Here is a 20,096-nt window from a genome sequence, read left to right on the forward strand (position 1 = left end):
GTTGGTGAAGTTGATTTTTATTTAGTTTGTGGGAGTAATAATGGAACGGAAGGGAGTTGGGTCGAATGAAATTGTATATAAGGCAATTGAAGTTGATTTTTTTGTTTGAAATGGTTGTATTGAACTGGGTGGTATTAAAAACTAAGAAAAATAGTTTACAAATTCTTGTTTTGTTAATTTTAAAAATTTAGCTAGGAATTCAAGTGTACGTTTTAGAAATGATTGAGAATGATTGGATATTAGTGATTCCTCGAATAGTTACAAATTCAGTCCAAACTATTGATTCATGAGAATTTTAGCTTAATTTAGATTGAAACTATATATTTAGATTAGCTTGAAGTTCTTTATTTGTTCATGTGCGAATATTAATTAATTATTGCAATGAAGTGTTACAAAATTAGTGGTGTGAGTTATTTGGTTCTTATTTCATTATTTGAAGTGTTAGATTTTGGCATACAACTTAGTTTGGTGATGAATTTTGAAGTTTTTGTTGGATATGAATTCAGAAGTTGAAGTTTATGAGTTTTTGATTATGAAGTTTATGAGTTGAAGTTGGCATAAAATTTAGTTTTTGATTATGAAGTTTATGAGTTTGAAGTTTGTGTTGAATATGAATTCAGAAGTTTTTTTTTTTTTATAAACTTTATGTTAGACATGGATTATGAAGATTATATATATGAATTTGGTGTTTATGTTTTGGGTGAGACTTATTTGAATTTGATTTGATGCTTTGATTATGTAGTTTTTGTTGTGACGATATGTCTCGATACCGTTTTTAGTTATAATTCACATTAGTTTTAGTTAAATCAAATTTAGATTAGGTAATTAACTATAAGTTATATGTTTTTATAGAAAACATTGTTATGGATCGTACTTGGATAACTTTGAAAGATCGGAGATCTAGTCAATATTCTAATGGCGTTAGCAATTTTATTGAAGTCGCTAAGAATTATTTGGATGAAGAAGGAAAAACAAGATGTCCTTATTCGAATTGTTTAAATGTCCTAAGGAATAATTTGAATGATGTAGAGCGTCATTTATTCAAATATGGTATGTCTCCGACCTATAGTAGATGGACATTTCATGGAGAAAAGGTAGATCTTTCTTCATTCTTAAGACATGGATCAAGGTTTCTTGGAGCAAAATTTTCAGATTCGATTAGAAATAATAGACCAAATGGTGGGAATCGTATGGATCAAGTGACAACTATGATTAACGATAATGAGATGCTCCAAATGATGAATGATTTAAATGGTCCAGCGTTTGAAGACATTCCCGGGGATTCCAGTGACCAGCAGGAGACTAATAATATATTTTCTGAAATGTTTCGCGATGTTCACGAAGAGTTGTATCCAGGATGCTCGAAGTATACATCCTTTAATTTTTTAGTCAAGCTTATGCATACTAAAGTTCTTAATCATTGGAGTGATAAATCATTTGATGTGTTACTCCAATGATTGAACGATGCATTTCCATATGGTGTAAAGCTTCATAAACCAATTATGAGGGTAAGAAAAAATTACGTGATCTAGGGATGGGATACGAATCAATTCACCTGTGTAAGTATGATTGTGTTTTATTTTGGAAAGAATATGCATCTCTTGACAATTATCCTCAATGTGGAGAGTCGAGGTACAAACTGAATAAATCAAAAGGAAAAAAAAATTCCCCACAAGGTCCTGAGATATTTTCCATTAAAGGGAAGGTTGCAGAGATTATATGTTTCAAAACATACTGCTGAGGATATGAGGTGACATAAAGATAAAAGATGTGAAACTGAAGGAATACTTCGACATCCTGCTGATGCTGAGGGTTGCAAACACTTTGATAGAACGTACCCTCTTTTTGCTGCAGATGCTCGTAATGTGAGATTGGCGCTTTCTTCAGATGGTATTAACCCTTTTGGAAATATGAGTTTATCATACAGTATGTGGCCAGTTATGCTCATTCCATATAATTTGCCCCCTTGCAAGTGCATGAAAGAATCATCTATTTTTCTATCTCTACTCATCCCTGGGCTAAGGTCTCCTGGTAAAGAGATTGATGTTTATTTACAACCCTTGATAGGTGAGTTGAATGAGTTGTGGGTGAATGGTATTCGCACCTATGATAGTTTTAGTGCATCTTTCTTCCAGCTTCATGATGCTCTATTGTGGACGATTAACGATTTTCCAATTTACGGTAATTTGTCTGGTTGGAGGACGAAAGGATATAAGGCATGTCCAGTTTGCAACGACGATTCAAGTTTAATGAGATTAAAAAGTAAAATTTGTTTCATGGGACATCGTCGATATTTACCTCAAACACATACATGGCGTAGGAGTAGGCAACACGATGGGAAACAAGAATTTAGATTAGCCCCGAAGATGTTAACTGGACAAGATATTATAAATCAATTGAATTCATCGAGTTTCCCTACGTTGAGGAAGCATACTACAATAGCATCCGATAACAAACGTAAGAGATTAGCTAACAAACACAATTGGAGTAAAAGAGTATCTTCTTTGATCTTCCATATTGGAAAAATCTTATGTTACGTCATAAACTTGATGTGATGCATATTGAGAAAAATATTTGTGATAATTTGGTTTGTACTATACTGAATATTGATGGGAAGACTAAAGATACCATTAAAGCTAGTGAGGATTTAGCAAACTTGAAAATTAGAAAGGAACTTCATATACAAGAAATTGGGGGCAGGCGTTTGAAGCCTTGTGCATCGTTCACATTAACTGCGAGTGAAAAAGTTAGCTTCTGTACATTCTTAAAATTCGTGAAGTTTCCAGATGGTTTTGCTTCGAATATATTTCGATGTGTGAACGCGAACGAGGGCAAAATCACCGGTCTGAAAAGTCATGATTGTCACGTTTTATTACAAAGACTTCTTCCAATTGGTATTCGTCCATATATACTCAAAGACATTGCTACAACTATATAAGAATTGTCAAACTTCTTTCATGATTCATGTGCAAAAGCTTTGCGCATATCAGAATTAGAAAGAATGCAGACTGACATAGTGTCCATCCTGTGTAAGTTGGAAAAGATCTTTCCACCAAAAATTTTTTGACGTTATGGTTCACTTAGCTATTCATTTGCCGTGGGAAGCAACGATCGTTCGTCCAGTGGGTTATAGTTGGATGTACCCAATTGAAAGGTATGAAAATGTATCATTCTTCGTTCGTTCTATTTTTTTTTTTCCTATGATTGATTTTAAGTCTTGAGTCATTCTTCACAATTTTTGTATTAGGAGTCTGCGATATTTGAAGCAATATGTTAGAAACAAAGCTCGACCTGAAGGTTCAATTTACATAGGATTGAAACAAGATTCAATAGGAGTGAGCGTAATTATGATAATGTCGAGGATGTGGAGAACAATAGTGAGCTATCGGTTTTTTCTAGATGTGTACGACTATTGGGTTGTAACAAATTTAAACGCTTGACTTCTGATGAGTTAGAAAAAGCACATTGGTATATACTAAACAACTGTGATGAAGTGGAACCTTACCTTGAGTACGTATCTATTGAAGTACAACTCTAATTCTAGATTTTGACATTATGATGAAATTAAGATATGTTTCATGTTTAGGGAGCATATGAGTCTTCTCCAATCAAACGGTCATGGTGATTTGCACATGAAACAACAATTAGAATTTTCTACTTGGTTTAAAAAAAAAGTAAGTTGGTACTTTTTAGAATGACAACTCTATTCTCTCCATTATCTTAACTATAAATTAAACTCTTTGACTAGGCTCAAGTATTGTATCGTGAAAAAGGGATTCTGATGCATTATATGTTCTAGCAATTGGCCCGAACGATTGTGTTCGATCTTACACTGGGTGTATAGCCAATGGAATTCGATTCCATTCAAAAGAGCGGATAGTCGTCGAGTTACACAAAATAGTGGCGTGATGGTGCCTGGAGATGATGAAACAGGACAAATAAATTTTTATGGCGTGTTGCATGAAGTAATTAGGCTACAATACATTCATTTGAAATCAGTGATTTTTTTGAAATGTGAATGATACGATACAAGTTCAAGAAAGGATACAATTAATGTATCTGATGGTTATACATCGATTAATACTCATTATAGATGGTACAAAGACGAGCCATTCATAGTTGCAAGTCAAGCTGCCCAAGTATTCTACTTAGATGATTACAAACTTGGTCAAGAATGAAAGATTGTTCAACAAATTCAACCAAGACATGTGTGGGATATTCCTGAGACTGAAAATAATGAAACGGAAGAAGTAGTGGCGGATGAAAGCATTCGCACATGTTACCCACAAGTTGATGATAACTTGGATTCACAAACCTTCAATAGAGAAGATGTTGAGCCGATGCCTATTGAAGATGCAGTATATAGATAGTGACGAGAAAACAACTACTGATGAAGAACAGTTTGCTTTTGAGTATTCTAGTGATGATTCTGGAAGCACAGATTCCAATATGTTATTAGATGATGAAAAGAGCGATAGTGACATACAAACTTATTTGTAAGTCGATAAATATGCATGTAATATTCCGTCTTATATTTACACTATTTTTCTATTTCGACCTATTATTAATTACAGTTTGATTTTGTCCATTATTATGTTACAGGATGTCGTCTTCAAATCTTGGACCAGGAAACCGACGGAGTTACACAAGCAAGTCGATAGAATAGAAAGCACTCAACCGGAAGAGGTTAATCAAACAGCACAGAGTATGATATTTAAATAGACATCTTTTTTTTATTCCAAGTTAAACTTAAATATATAAATACATGATATCTTTTGTGTAGGCACTGACACGACTAAAAGAAAAGGTAGACGTAACACTAGAGGACTAAATGTTGATAAACATGTCCAAAATCATGGTCTGATAGAAATTAATATCGAAGAAGAGGATGGCAAGCCAGTTTATAGCCATAGTTCGAAATTTGTCTCTCAAATTGGGGTATGGGTGTGGTCAATCGTTCCTCTGAATTGTGAACATTGGTCAGATGTCAACCAAGAAGACAAAAACAGTATCATAAATAGCCTTAGCGTAAGTTTCATTTAGTGACACTTTTTAAAATGTTGTTATATTGTGATTATCATTAACACGTCGTCTTTTTGTTGTTTATTGTTAGAACCAATTCATTCTCGATCTCCATGATCCAATTGTTTATCGTTATTTGGAGCATGAGATGAGAGTAGGCATAGAGATTTCTGGTACATGTTGCATAAGCATTACATGCAATATTCCCAAGAAAAAGCACGACATCACAAACACAAAGATGTTGCATGAGATGAAGATTGGCATTGCTTATGCGATCGTTGGGAAACGGAGAAGTTTAAGGTATATATTGTAGATATGAATTAGTTTTATTCTAATTATTTTGCTACTAACTATTATATATATGTCAAAAAATTTCTGAAACAAACACTAGAGCTCGAGCGTCTATACCGTACGGTCATACAGCAGGAACGATCGCATTTTTATGTCACAGAGAAAACATTGTATGTATCTCTTTTCTTGTTATAACTTCAAAAGTATTTCACTACTCATAACATTGTTTGAATTATGTAGAAAAACAAAGAGGGACAAGAAGTACATGACATTGAACTGTTCGAAGTAACACACAAAAGAATTAACGACGAGTGGGTGAGCTCGGTGGCTGGTCAAAAACATGTAGGTAAAACTACTTTTTTTATTTTTGTATCATTTGATATGTACTAATATTATTTATGGACATTGTAGGAACAAATGGTTGAACTGAAAAATGCACTAGTAGAAGAAGGTGCAGAACCTCCTTCAACTCGACAAATCAGTGTTCAAGTACTAGGCAGGCAAGGTGCACTTGGATGGGGACCACCAACGACGACGACTCAGAATGAACGAAGTTGTCAAAGAAATAGAGAGTCAAGAAATCAAAACGCTCAATTGCAATCCGTTGTACAGACGCACCAAAGCCTGCTTGAATCAGCAATGGCTCAATTGAGTCAGTTCCAAGAAACTGTAAACAGGTTAAGCAATGCTGGAGAAGGATCGTCACAATGAGCCAATTCTCAACTGTCGAATGATGCTTAAAAAGGTACTCATACATATTGTCCATAGTAGATGAGTATTTAAGTAGTGATACTTTATAATAGATATTGGACATGATGTGCTTTGAAATGTTGTGACTATCCTGCAGTTATGATGGTCAAGACTTATGTTATATCGATATGAATTTGTTAGTATATTCATGTTAGGAGCATTTGAGTTGTTCATGATGTTAAAAGAAGTGTAGCTACATATTTGATGCATGTACTTATGAAATATTGTTTTTGACGTCGCTAAATGTTGTGGCTATCCTACAATTATGGTAGTCATAACTTATATTATGTCTAATATAAGTTTATTGTAGTCATACCTTATATCATGTCTAATATAGGTTTGTTAGTAAATTCAAGTGTTATGAGCATTTGAGTTGTTTATGATGTTAATAGAAACATAACAACGATCGTTTGATGCATATACTTATAAATATTAGTTTTGATGTAGTTGACATGTCGTGATCTTGCAGTTATGGTAGTCATCACTCGTATTGTATATATATACAAATGAGTTTATTAGTATTTTATGAAGTTATGAGCATTTTCGGTTGTTTATAGTGTTATAACATGATTAGATCTATATTGGTTTTGATGTCGAGACTATTTCTCTTGTAGTATTGCAATTTTGTTTGTTTTAGAAATGATTTAATAGTTGTTTAGATTATAAGCTATGATTTTGGAGTTCTAATAGATTACTTTTTGTTGATTGGTTTAGTGTTGTTCACTACGTTTTTCATTATTTAGTAAGTTGGTGTGGATATATATATAATATGTTGGTTTAGTAGGTCAAAAAACTCTTTTGATTATATTTTCATGTTAAATAACTTGTGTTGTTAGTTTTTTACAGGATATACTATGTCATCAAAAGCGGCTGTGCTGGATCATTTAGAAGAAGAATTTCGTGCACAAAACATGTTTTATTTTGTTATATGTAATTGAATCAAATATATAAGACAAATTCTTATTTGTAGCTAGAAAGTACTTTTTTGTTATAATAGGATGTTACAAATTTGGAAAATCTACTTTACATATTTTTTAATATTAAAAATACTTTTCAGCAACGTTTTATATATGTGTCATTTTAAAGCACAGAAATTGAGCAAAATCGAAGGTGAAATTGGAACGACAACAGTTTGCCCATTCTGGAACTCGTTTTTAGCAACGTAAACAAATGTTGCTATATAAAATTTCAGTGACAATGCAATCTTGTCGCTGAAAATTATATATAGCGACATATACGTATGTCGCTGAAACATAGTTTTTGCGACAGTGTAAGGTGTCGCTGAAAATTGTTTTCAGCGACATACGTATATGTTGCTACATATAATTTTCAGCGACGTTATATAATGTCGCTGACTATCAGTTTCAGCGACATCAAAGCCGTGTTGCTGAAACTTTAAACGACGAGTTTTCTGCACGTCCTTAGCGACTAACATGGTTTCGTCGCTGAAACTTTTAGCGACAAAATTAGGTTTTCAGCGACATCTTTTACGTGTCTCTGAAACTCATTTTTCTTGGCAAGATACACTAGCAATCCTGGGCATGACCATTGAATGCGTTAGTCTGAGTTTTAAAGTACTTGAAGTACACTTTAGACTATGGATTGTATTATATGAAATATTCATCTGTACTAGAAAGATTTAGTGATGCTAACTAGATCTTTGATAGCACGGAGACTAAGTCAACCAGTGGGTATATATTTACCTTAGCTGGAGCAACTGTATCATGGAAATCTTCAAAACAGATGTGTATAGCACGATCTACTATGGAATAAGAGTTTATAACTCTTGATAAAGCTGGTGAAGAAGCATAATGGTTTTGAAACTTTCTTGAAGATATTTCATTATGGCTGAAGCCTGTAAGTGCCATATGTATTTATTGTGACAGCTTAGCAGCCTCAATAAGAGCTAAGAATAATGTCTATAATGGGAAGTCAAGACACATAAGACGCAAAAATAATTCTATCAGGCAATTGCTCTCTAATGGAATAATTTCCATTGATTATGTAAAATCAAAAGAGAATGTTGCAGATCCTTTGACGAAATGATTGTCAAGAGAGCAAGTTGCATATACATCGAGGGAAATGAGATTAAAGCCTATAAAATGAATTATCTGGTGGTAACCTGACCTAGTTGACTGGAGATCCCAAGATCTAGGTTCAATAGGCAAACTGACTGGATAATTCGTAGTTGACACAGTAAGAAACTTATAGTTTCATCCCATTTCTATGATGTTATATGTGTGATATGTTGATGTTAATGTTATATTGATATCTTGATTACAAGATGATTAGTGGCAGAATAACTCTGAATCAATATCACCTATGTGAGAGTAAAATTGGGTCGGTTCTATAAGAACTTTTCAAATGACTTATGTTCTCTAAAGCTCCCATGAATTCAGGATCTTGTCCATGACAAAATGGACACAATCGTATAGAACTCAAAGATACAAGATAAGTTATATGTGGTATTTGTTGTCTCAATTTATCATGAAAAGGATAGTTCTACAGCTAGTTCTCACTATTTCTTCGGTAAATTCAATAAATATTCACTAAGGAAGGTTCAAGTCCAAATGATATCTCTCCTGATGCATAACTTATCTATTTGCTCTCAACGTCTTAGTTGTGTTTTGTCTATCTCACTTTCTTTCATGTGGCGGATTGTTGGATTTTTAATAGTGAAAGAAAGTGAAGCTTAAAGATATTGAAAAAACCGTTGAATATACGAATTTAACATCCGGAAATTAAATTCATGTATTAAGAATTTGATTGTTATTGTGTAACAAATTCTTTATCTTTCAACTTTTGTGTCATGTAACATCAAATTTGTTAAAGTTACAAATATGTTAAAGTTACATATTTGTTAAAGATGAAGTTATCTTTTAAATAAGAAGTTATTTCCTTTATTTGGTTAAAGTTATAAAGTTATACAATTGTAACTTTATATGTATTTAAGTTTCTTGGGAGATGTTTTGAAGTCGAATTTACACATTTAGACAACTATATATAGTTGTTGTTTTCCTTCATTTTGAGATATAAAAGCATTTCTCATTTTGAGTTATTCCTCCTCTCCCAAGAGTTCTCTCTTCTTTTGAGTTGTTGTTCTTGTTTGTGTTGAGAGCAAATGTCTAAGAGTTCTGCCAGATCCGAGTAATTTGAGGTTGAAGTTCAACCGGAGTTAGTCGTTGTATCCTGCAGAGACGATCGCGGTAGTCTGCTAGCAAATTGTGCATAGCGAATAATTGTCTTCAGGTCAGCGCTATTGTAGCGTGCCTCGACTATATTTATCAAGTTTGGTGTTCATCAAATTGTCAAAGTGTATAATCGTTGTAGCCAACTACGTTGTAATTTGTTTACTAGTGTTATAGTTTACATATACAACATATATTTTCCCAACAAAGAAAAAATAAAGTCAAACCAACTACGCAGTCAACAAGTTCAACATGCTTGAAATTAACTTACCATTTATTGTATAAGCAAATATTGTAATTACTATCGTTGTCTATTGGAACTGAGCAAGGAATAACATCACCCCAAACTTAAAGCATGCATTGTCCCCAATGTATGAAAATGCATAAAGGACAATCAAACTATGAAATAAAAATAGAATAGTGGATACTAGAATATTCCTAGTCTCAAATTATTCTATACGCATCATCAGTCGAAGGATTCAGGCTGTGAAACGTGGGATTTTTCCCTTCGTGATTAGTCTCTGATGGCTACTTGGTTTTCGTAGATTTCGCTGCACGCTACAAAGACTAGTACCCAATTCCTACGAAAAACCCAACATATATATTCTTCAATGCATTGTCAACGAAATTTGACGTACCCTTCAGTTCCATAAATTTCATTCAAAATCGAAATTCTCGACGGACACATGATGAACTCTAATGAAACTAAATTTAGATAACGTCCAACGAGGATTCAAATAAAACAACAAATTACGAAACTTCACGAGATATCGAAACTTAATTAGTTAAAAAAATATTTAATAAAAAAGTTGTAAAATCTATGTGAAACAGCACATATTATTGTTAATGTTTCTTCTTTTAATGAAAAAGTTGTAAAATCACTAAATGTTTTTTGAAACAGCACATATTGTTGTTAATGTTTCTTCTTTTAAGCAGACAATGCTCTTTCTTCGGTCACTTTAATGTCCACTCTTTGGAAACCAAAGCATCTTGTTCAGCGCACCAACGTAGGCCTTTACACTCGATACGACTATGCCCCGATACCACTGCAATAATAAAAACAAATCACTAGAGTCTCGTTTGATAATGATTTCATTTTGTAGCTTTCTATGTTTAAAAATTCTATACATTATTTCTTTTTTTTTCTTCACATTCGAGTTTTTAGCCAAATTATAGAAAAGAAAACACAAAATAAAATAAAGAAATTGCTATTTTTAAAAAAAACTACTCCTTGGTTTTTAAAATATTGGCTTAGATTTTAACAAAGTTTTCAAAAAGTAGATAATTAAAAAAACCAAAAAAAAAAGATGCATAGAGAGAAATAGTAGTTAACTTTTAAAAAATGGAAAAAAAAAACAAAATGGTTAACAAACTCGGCTTAGTTACCAAAATGTGTAACTGTTTTCCGATCTTATTACAACACGGGTGGTGACAATTGCATCAATGCCTTCCGTGACTGCATTCATCGAATACTCGAGAAGCCTAACTGGTTTCTGCATTAAAAAAAATAAAAAATAAAAAATAAAAAAGGATTTCTCAGGAAATAATCCAAAAGGAAAATGCACTCCAAATGAAAATTGTTAAATGGGAACTATAAAAAGTTTGATTGAATGATCACATACCTTCACAATGAGATCTACAGCCTTGTAAGCCGAATCTATAGGACCAGTTCCAACCGAACAAGAAATATGCTCTTTCCCCTTACCGTCAAGGAGTTTAATAGTAGCAGTAGAAACACCAAAAGTTCCACAGCTTACCTGCCATTGCCATTTGAGGTATTGTAAAATAAAACGGTTAAATTACAAGTTTAACCCATAAATTCTTCGGGTTATGTCTAATATATTTTTAAACATTACAAAGTGTAAGTTAAAGCGAACATAGCTCAGCGGTTATTAGCATAATTCGATCCCTCACTCCCACGTATTGTACGCAAAAAAAAAAAAAAAAAAACTTATTTAAATTGGTTCAAACAAGTTCTCGAAAAATGACGATCTATAAGAAAATCCTTAAACCTGCAAATCAAGCATCTTCCAAACGCTACATGGTTGAAAAGCTTCATCAGATACCAATGCTCGAAGATCGGCATCCGTAACTCTCTGGAATGTTAAAAAGAAAAAAAGAAAATAGAGCAACATTTAGACAATTAGGAATAAAAGCATTGAATTAAATGAAAAACTTTCTTGATGAACAATAATTTACCTTCTTCTGTTCAGCCACTGCTTCGAAACGTTGGAATATCTTGTCAAGATTCTCATTGTCAAGCTCATAACCAAGCTGAAAATAGGTAATATAACATTAAAATTTTAAATACATAAAAAATTACCTTAATATTGAGCCTGGAAATCCCAATTTACCTCTCGAAGTTGACTTTTGAGGGCATGACGTCCACTGTAAGAGTTGTCATAATGAACCATGTTACTTATGGGATATACTATATTTCGGACAAAATAAGTAGTAAATAGTTTTGCCATATTTATAAACGCAGTATAAGAAATAAGATCTCGTAAATATGATCATTTGTATATGGTACAATTATTTATCACTATAATAGATTGACAGATATAAACCAGTGACAAACATCTATCACGGATAGACATGTGGTAAATTGATCTTATTAAGTTGCACTTAAAAGTTGTGCTATATATTTTAAATTTTTTTTTAGCTTGTGCTTAATTTGATGTTGTTTTCAACCAGATTATTATACCTGCAACTCCTCCTACATATATGCCAAAGCGAGCATAACTCAGCGGTAATTGGCATATACCTCCAAATCAAGAGGTTGTGATTTCTAATCCCCTCCCGTGTTTGGCACAAAATAATTTCAAGTTCAACACTACTTTAGATTCCAATGAAAACAATGAAAAGGTATCATTTTATATCTTTATAACCTCAGCCACGCTAATAAAAACGCATAATCGATGGTTATAATGTCGAAATTTTAATAGAAATTAAAATTTTACAATCTTGTATTTAATAGGTTCATGAATTTTGAAAAATTTCAAGTAGGTCAATGACCTATTTGATACAAAACTGTATTCTAACCGGGCTCAAAATGCACATGCTTACACATACCTAAGTTTTCCTGGAACAATACCAACATCATTGGATCCTTCATAGCCAATATCTTCAGGGGATATGATTTCATAAGTACTTTTGTGATTGAGCATCCTATCCTGCGGATAAATAGTTTAGACAATGGCATCATATGATATATATTGTATGGCACAAAATTACTCGATGATCTAAACTTTATTGGATTGGCTAGGAATTACTAGGCTATGGAAGTCCCTAACATGCCAACATTAAAACTACTAAAATGCCAATTTGATTCAGTTCAAATGACTAAATTAGATACGAATTATTTTTCTATCCAAATCTAAAAGTAACGACACAAGTCCTTCACTTCAAAACTCAAAACAGTCTACAAATTTGATGATCAGTCAATCTTGAATCTTTCCAAGACATGCAAGATGAAACAAGAATTGCACAAAGGAGTTCAATTTTGTCAACTATTGGAGGGTCGAAAACTCGATTTTCATTAATCAAACACTTTTTTCACCAATGTCTAGAACTTGGATATCAATGGCCTACAATAACAACCAATAAAGTAAACAATTCCCAAAAATAGTTACATAACTATTGAAGGAAAAGAAAATGATCTTAAATATCTAATTATATCTAAAGAATGAAACACTTTCTTAGCACTGCACAAGTATCCAAATTTTTGTTGAGGAAATTGCACTAAACAACCTAAGCGGTCGTCAATGAGATACCACCGCTTTTTGAGAAACTTGTAATTTTACCATTTTGATTATGTCATCATTTGTGAAATTACGTTTTGCCCCTCCCATCTGAAATATTTCTTCATTTTTTTTTGTTTTCCATTGAGTTAATTTTTTTGTATTTTTTTTTTGTTTTCCATTGAGTTAATTTTTTTTATTAGAATTTTCAAATTTTTCTTCTCCAAATTTCCTGGCTACTTTTGCTCGGTGAATTTAATTTTATTTACTATTTATTTCTTTTTTTGTTTCCTATCGACTGCAATTTTTTCCAGCTCTAATCTCTCAAATTTCTCCAAATAATAACGTAATTTTTGCGCTATTAATTATATTTCATTTTTCTTTGTTAACTTTAATTTCTTTTTTTTTCATTGGTCTTAAAATCAAAATCTTGAGTTAAATTTTTCCCAACTCGAAATACCCAATTTTCGCTTATCTTTCACTTTTTCTTAATTATTTTTTTATTTTATTTTTCTCGTATCTCTACCTCCTACCTCGAGTTGGAAAAAGAATTGAAAGAGAAAAATAAGATTAGATACAAGTAGATGGAGAGATACAAATATAGATATAGTTAGCGGTAGATATAAATATAAAGATAGAGATAGAATTGAAAGATAAGTAAAGAATCAGAGTTGAAATTTTGAAATGATGAATAAGGAATCATAGTTGGAAAAAAATTGAAAGAGAAAAATAAGGAATTCAAGAAAAAAAATTGAAAGTATGTTTCAAATATAAACTATTTCTATCGCCACCTTTATTATTGTTATCGTTACCGTTATTATCGCTATCTCTGCTGTTATCATTATCGCTATGAGATGAAATTTGAAATATTTTGTTAGTATAAACTATCGCTATAGCTACCGTTATCGTTATTCTCCATCGCTATCACTACTACTGTTACCGTTATCGCTATAACTGAAAAAAATAAGTGAGGACATAGGAAGTAATTTGTCGCGATAGGATGATGACATTAAGGTCCGAATAACAAATTTTATAGGATCGGATCATATCTCATTGACGCCACCAAATTTATATCATTCCTACGATTCTCCCAACTCTTTTCCTGAACAATAAAATATAAAAATATTCTAACACAAGTTCCTGAGTCATATAAGGTAACAACTTGGGCAGTAATGGAGTGGCGGTTAGGCATGTAGGTGAAGTGGCAGTTAGGATATGCATGGCTACATGCGTGGAAGCGTGTGAGGAACCCTCTTCCTTTTCTTCTCCACTAAATACTCCAAAGACAATTCTACTAACCCATACGTATATAGAATATAACCTATCATTAATCCATCTTTAAAAACTAAATACATCAACTTAGGACTAGTTTGATAACCATTTTTTTGATTTTTGATTTTTATTTTTCTATTTATCATTTTTTAGTTATATATTTTTATAAATAAAAACTATATCGGTTTGATAACTGTTTTTTTTAGAAACAGAAAGTATAATATGTTTGGTAACCATTTTTAGTTTTCTATTTTTAATAAGTTAGAAAATTGAAAATATATATTAGAGAGAAAATTCTATGTATAGTAGAAATGACAATAGTATGGGGCGGGAGTAGTGAAGATGCACTCTCTCATTCTCGTGCTCGATCCTTAAAATTTTTAGTTCATCATCTTCACCTCATTATTCGATTCGGGAATCCATAATCAAGTCAAAGAATCCTTATTTGGGGATGGGGATACTCCGGAAAATTACCGGGTTTGAAATTAATTTTAATTAGTTTTAGAATTAAAAATATAAAAATAGATATTGATTATTTTTAGAATTACTATTTACTATTATAAATAATTAGTTTATAAAATATTTAATATTTTAGTCACAATTTAGTAAATATGTTAATAAAATATATACTGAAATATTAAAAAAGAGAATCGGGGATGGGTTTGAGACATGCATGTCCTATTCATGGAGCAGGGATCCGACCTTACTAAAATTTGTCATCCCTAATGTAGAGACATGAAAATACAAGTTTAGACCCATGGAAATAAAATTTTTAAAGAGAAATTTTGAAGAGATACATCAATAGATTTAGAAAAAGAAAATTAGTGAAAAAAATTTAAAGACAAAAAAAGATAAATTTTAAACAAACAAAGTAAAGTTGAGAGGAAACAATACGTTAAAGAAAAATAAAATAAATTAGAAAGAAAAGGAAAAAGTATATAGAGAACAAAATTTAAAGATAAAAACAAGATTCGAAATATGCTTTTTAGAGAAAATAAATAAATAAAAATTATGGTGAAATAAAATTGAATGATAAAATAAGATATAATTTTAAGAGAAAAATAGATTAAGAAGAGAAAGAAAAGTTTTAAAAAACAAAATTGTAGAAAGTTCGACATAATATTAAATTTTTAGAAAGAGAAACGAGGGTGATCTGTTAGAACAAAAAGGAAAAAAACATAAAGATGAAAATTTTGGAGACAGCGAAATAGTAATAAATATTTAAAATATGAAATTTTAAAGAGAAATTTAAGAAGAAAAAATTTTTAAAGTGAGAATGAAATTTGTTAGAGATAAATATGAGAAAGAAAAACAAAGTTGAGTGTCACAAGAAAAAATAGATTTTGAAAACAGAAATCTTTTTTTTTTAAAACCATTTCTTTCTGTTTTTTTACATAGAATTTCAAAATGATTTTTGAAAAATAAAAAAATGAAACAGACTTGTTTTAAAACAAAATAGTAGATCGAGAAATGGTTTTTGTGCACTCGTCGTCCGGGTCTGGGTCCGGGTCTGTAGATCGAGACGCCGGACGTAATGCGCCAAATCTAGCTGGTTTGCCAGTTGATCTGTCTGCCGGCGATCGTGTATCTCAGCCGCCCAACACCCTAGCACCGGTTCGTCGCGCAGCTTGTAGTGGGCCGCTGCTACAACAAGACACCAACCACCACCGATGAAATTGAAAGAGGAAAAAGGAAAAAAAAAATAGAAAAAAGAAAGGAAAAATGGTTACATGCGGCTGGGACACAGGGAAAAGAAAAATGGAAGGGAGAAGATGTAGGGAAGGGTTCTTCTGTAGAAGAGAGAGAAAGAGAAAAAAAAAGAAAAAAAACACAAAAGAAGAAAAAAGAGAAAAGAATGATGATGGGCCGAAGAAAGAGAAAAGAGAAAGAAAGGAAAAAATGGAAGAGGGAAAATAAAGTAGGTTATAGAAGCCCATGTTATTTACACATGCTTTGCTTTGAAACAACCCGCAAACGAGACCAAGATACCATGATTCAATACTTGTCGTGGTTTATATGCGTGAGTTTTTCTTTACATTTTATAATCTCCTTACTTTCAATTTTTTCTTTTAGAATTGTCGATTTGCCCAAGACGTTTGAAGAGAAATAATTCTCTTAGCATTCGAGAATATGCACAAATGCCACAAATTGTGGGGGAGGCTACCGGAAAAATTGAAAGATGGAAAAAGTGAAGCTGAACAGCTGAATTTCGTGTTCTATTATTGAGACTTGTGCAATGATCTAATTATAATATCATTTTCTCATGCATAAATTATTTGGCATAAATATGTTGATTATTTATGTCAAAATTAAATTGGAAATATTTGGATTGTTATTATTCTCACTACATAATTAAGTTTTATATAGGCTGCTTTTTCCTATATTATGAGCGTAAAATTTTTAAACCTTTTAATTTTCTGACGAGGTTTTTAACAATTTTCAACTCATATCATTGTCATAAATTGAGCATGATATTTATTGACAATTTTATGTATGAGCTAAGACAAGTTTCTCTGTTTTCTTCTTTATAAATTTTTCAATTATTTATGATAATTGAAATAAGTGCTACAGTTGTTTTGAGATGCAGCTTAAAGGTATGAAGACAAAAAATGAGGTAATGAAATATCTCAGTTTAAGTTTATCTTAAATATGGGTGATTTGAGATCTTGCTTGAATGTAGTTGAATATATAGTCTTATTTTGATTGAATATATAAAATTATTAATTATGAATACTTTTATTGTGAGTATGTCTATGATCTCAATAGGAATAAAATGTACAATTATATGGTGTATAATTGTCGCTTTGATTTCCTTTTGAATGTTTTGTGAGTCATTCGTGAAGGTGAAATTTGTGAATTTATTGGTTAATTACATCTAATGTCAATTAACGATGAGATGTTGCTATTTAAATTATTTAGCAAACTGTGGAAAATTATCTTGTTGGTGAGGTTTATTGACATGATTATATGAATTTAAATTAGTTATTGGTAGAATAATTAATTTAAGATATTATGATTATAATCATGTGAAATTAAATTCTGTTAACCACCTTCTTGGTTGAAAACAAGTGGAAATTGATAAGGCTTACCTAAGTAATGAAGCAAATCCATAGCCCTATACTTTTGGGTGGTCCTAGCTAGGATTTGATGGATGATTTGTTGAAGCTTTAAATTCATAGCCCTATATTTGGGTGGTATTAGCACTCGATCCCACCAAAACGAAGCAAAAATTTTAGAGATGTCTTTGCAAAAACTTTTGGGAAGTCTAAAGACACTCGTTGTATAGGTTGGAATGACTTGATCCACACTTTTAATCGGGATTTCTTTCTCTCCCACTAATAAGAATTGTCTTTTCCACCTTTGCATGACCCGCCAGATTCTATCCTTCACCTTCCAAAAAGTTTATTTTTTCCTCGAGAAAACAGAGAGGAGGCCTAAGTAAAAACCCAGGTTGTCAACAAAACGGACCCCAAGAATAGACTGCAAATATAACTTTTTGTCAACATTTATATTCGGGAAGAAACACATAACCGATTTGTCAAAATTTACACTTTGACCTTATGCATTTTCATAATTATTCAAGAGTTTCTTCATCATAAAGCATTCAATTGTATCTGCTCGTAAAAAATGAGACTGTTATTAGAGGGAAAAAAGGGCGAGAAAACAAAATAATTTAGTATTTGATACATATTAATTTTTTTTAAAAACAAAACTAATTTTAATAAGTAGGATAAAAAATGGAAATATCACATGCAAGACATGTATCAAAAGACTAGTTAGAAGTTCGGATTAATATCATAAAAATTCTTCAAATTTTGTATTTTTCAATATTAATTTAGGAAAACGAAACTTTGAAATTATTTTAAGTATAAATTAATTAACATGGCTCCTCACATTTCATTAACAATTAATAGTGTTAATGATGAAAAAAGAGGTGTGTGAATTTAGATGGGTGGGAAAAGAAAGTAAAAGAATGAGAGAGAGATAGAGAGTTAGTTGGAAAATGATGTGAATGGGTGAGGTGAAAGAAAGTGAATAATTGAAGATTGATTAATGGGAGAGAAAATGAATAAGACTGTGAGATTTGAGGGAAGTAGAGAGAGAGTGAGAGGGTGAAATTTGAGGGGAAAAGGGAGACAATTTTGTACTTCAAAAACAAAATTGTCATGAAAAAAAGTAAAAATTTACCTAAAAAATTTCTTTTTATTGTTCATTAAATTATACACTAATACTTAGTTAATCTTTAATCTTTAATCTATAATTTTGACCTGTATTGCACGTAGTTTATTAAATAGTTATTTAATATAATCATTAATTTTCTTCATAGTTGAAAAGCTTTTTTTTCTTTCTAATAAAAATGTATATAGTCAAAATTTATATGAAATTAAAGGTAAAACATATTATACAGCTAAAAAAATATGTTGATATTATAGGATAAAGTTTTTTATCCATCCATAAAAAAAAAAAATACATTTCTCAAAATTTTTTACTATCATTTGATCATGAGGTAGTGATTATTTAAGGATAATTAGATAACTCGATTTTTTATTTTATTTTAGAGATTTTTGCGATCTCTGCTTAAAAAAGATGTAAGATAGTTTTTGAAGAAAAATGCTAATTATTTTATTTAATGAATTTGTTTATTATTTTTATAAAAAAAATATATTAGGTTATATTTTAAAATTTTAACATATATTTCACAATATTTTGTCAATGAAGTAAGATACTAAATAACTTTTTTTCTTCACAGATTCTAAAATCCTAAATTTTAAATTTTTTTGGCAAATTTTTAGTTTTTGAATAGATTTGTCTCTTATTTTTAATTGTTTTTTTTTAGAATTTGCTACTTATTATTATTTTCTATAATACTTCAAACATTTTAACAATATTTTATTTATTATATATTCAATACAGGTAAGACATTAAGCAAATTTGGAAAAAAGCTAATGATAATTGTATCATTACAAATTTTAGGAAAAGTAAATTATTATGCACATTATACAAAGTTTTAGTATGACGATATATTTATAATAAAAGAACACATCATTGGACACATTTTGTTCTAAGAAAATATTTGAAGTTAATCTATTAAAATTAAAATTTAGAAATATAATAGGATTAGTAAAAAAAAAAGAGGGTTCAATATAAATTAGCAAATAATTAAATATGAAACATTTTGTTTGAATAGTCAATGTAAAGGATTTCAGAAAATAAATTAAAGTATTCAAATGATTGAGTACCTACCGTTTTATATAATTTTGGGTTATTGTTCATTCTCCTTCGTGAAGTTGGCATAATCTTCAGTATTTGTTGATTTTTCTTCAAGAAGATGATAGAGTCTCGAGTTTTGGTGATGTTCACCTTTTTGAATAAACGAAAAGGTCTTTTACGAATTGATAGGATCTAAAAAATTGATTTCATAACTTTTGAATATGAGAATAAAAAAACTTATCTTTGAAGACCAATGCGCATCAGATTAAATTAAACCGTACCATCCTTAACCATTTAAAATAAGACAGTAGATGCTTAAGTCCATATAAATGATTGATAAAAAAACAAATAAATAAACCTCCAATCACATAAATATGACGTTGACGTCGTCTTCATCTGTCGCTGAAGGAGGTCCTCGATTTCCACAACTCTCGTTACTTTCATCTTCCTTTATCATTATCAATCACTTGTACCAGAGTTTCTGTCTAGCCAAGCAATGCTCCTTCTTGAAGGAAGGTTTACATATGGTATCTCGAACATGAGTTTTGGGCAACGGAAAAACATACAATCACACCTATACGTAGATGTATGTATCGTTTTATTGAACAGTCGTAACTCACTT

General features: G+C 31.1%; 1 protein-coding gene across 1 annotated transcript; it reads right to left on the reverse strand.

The window, feature by feature from the left end:
• Positions 1–10,210: 10,210 nt before the first annotated feature.
• Positions 10,211–11,665, reverse strand: LOC148209741 (2-isopropylmalate synthase 1, chloroplastic-like). Its single transcript, XM_088126973.1, has 6 exons — positions 11,606–11,665; positions 11,451–11,525; positions 11,264–11,347; positions 10,874–11,008; positions 10,670–10,744; positions 10,211–10,297 (listed from the first exon to the last, which is right to left on the reverse strand). The coding sequence occupies exons 1-6, from the start codon at positions 11,663–11,665 to the stop codon at positions 10,211–10,213; spliced, it is 516 nt and encodes a 171-aa protein (XP_087983099.1).
• Between the last annotated feature and the right edge of the window lie 8,431 nt (positions 11,666–20,096).

The sequence above is a fragment of the Momordica charantia genome (genome assembly GCF_013281855.1).
Source record: "Momordica charantia cultivar OHB3-1 chromosome 8 unlocalized genomic scaffold, Mcharantia_2.0 BLBB01000008.1, whole genome shotgun sequence".
Classification (NCBI taxonomy): domain Eukaryota; kingdom Viridiplantae; phylum Streptophyta; class Magnoliopsida; order Cucurbitales; family Cucurbitaceae; genus Momordica; species Momordica charantia.

Coding starts and splice junctions, on each gene's coding strand:
- LOC148209741 (XM_088126973.1), bottom strand. CDS start 11,665: ATGGTTCATTATGACAACTCTTACAGTGGACGTCATGCCCTCAAAAGT. Junction 11,348..11,450: donor CAGTGGCTGAACAGAAGAAG/GTAAATTATTGT, acceptor TTAACATTCCAG/AGAGTTACGGATGCCGATCT. Junction 10,745..10,873: donor CTGTAGATCTCATTGTGAAG/GTATGTGATCAT, acceptor TTTTTAATGCAG/AAACCAGTTAGGCTTCTCGA.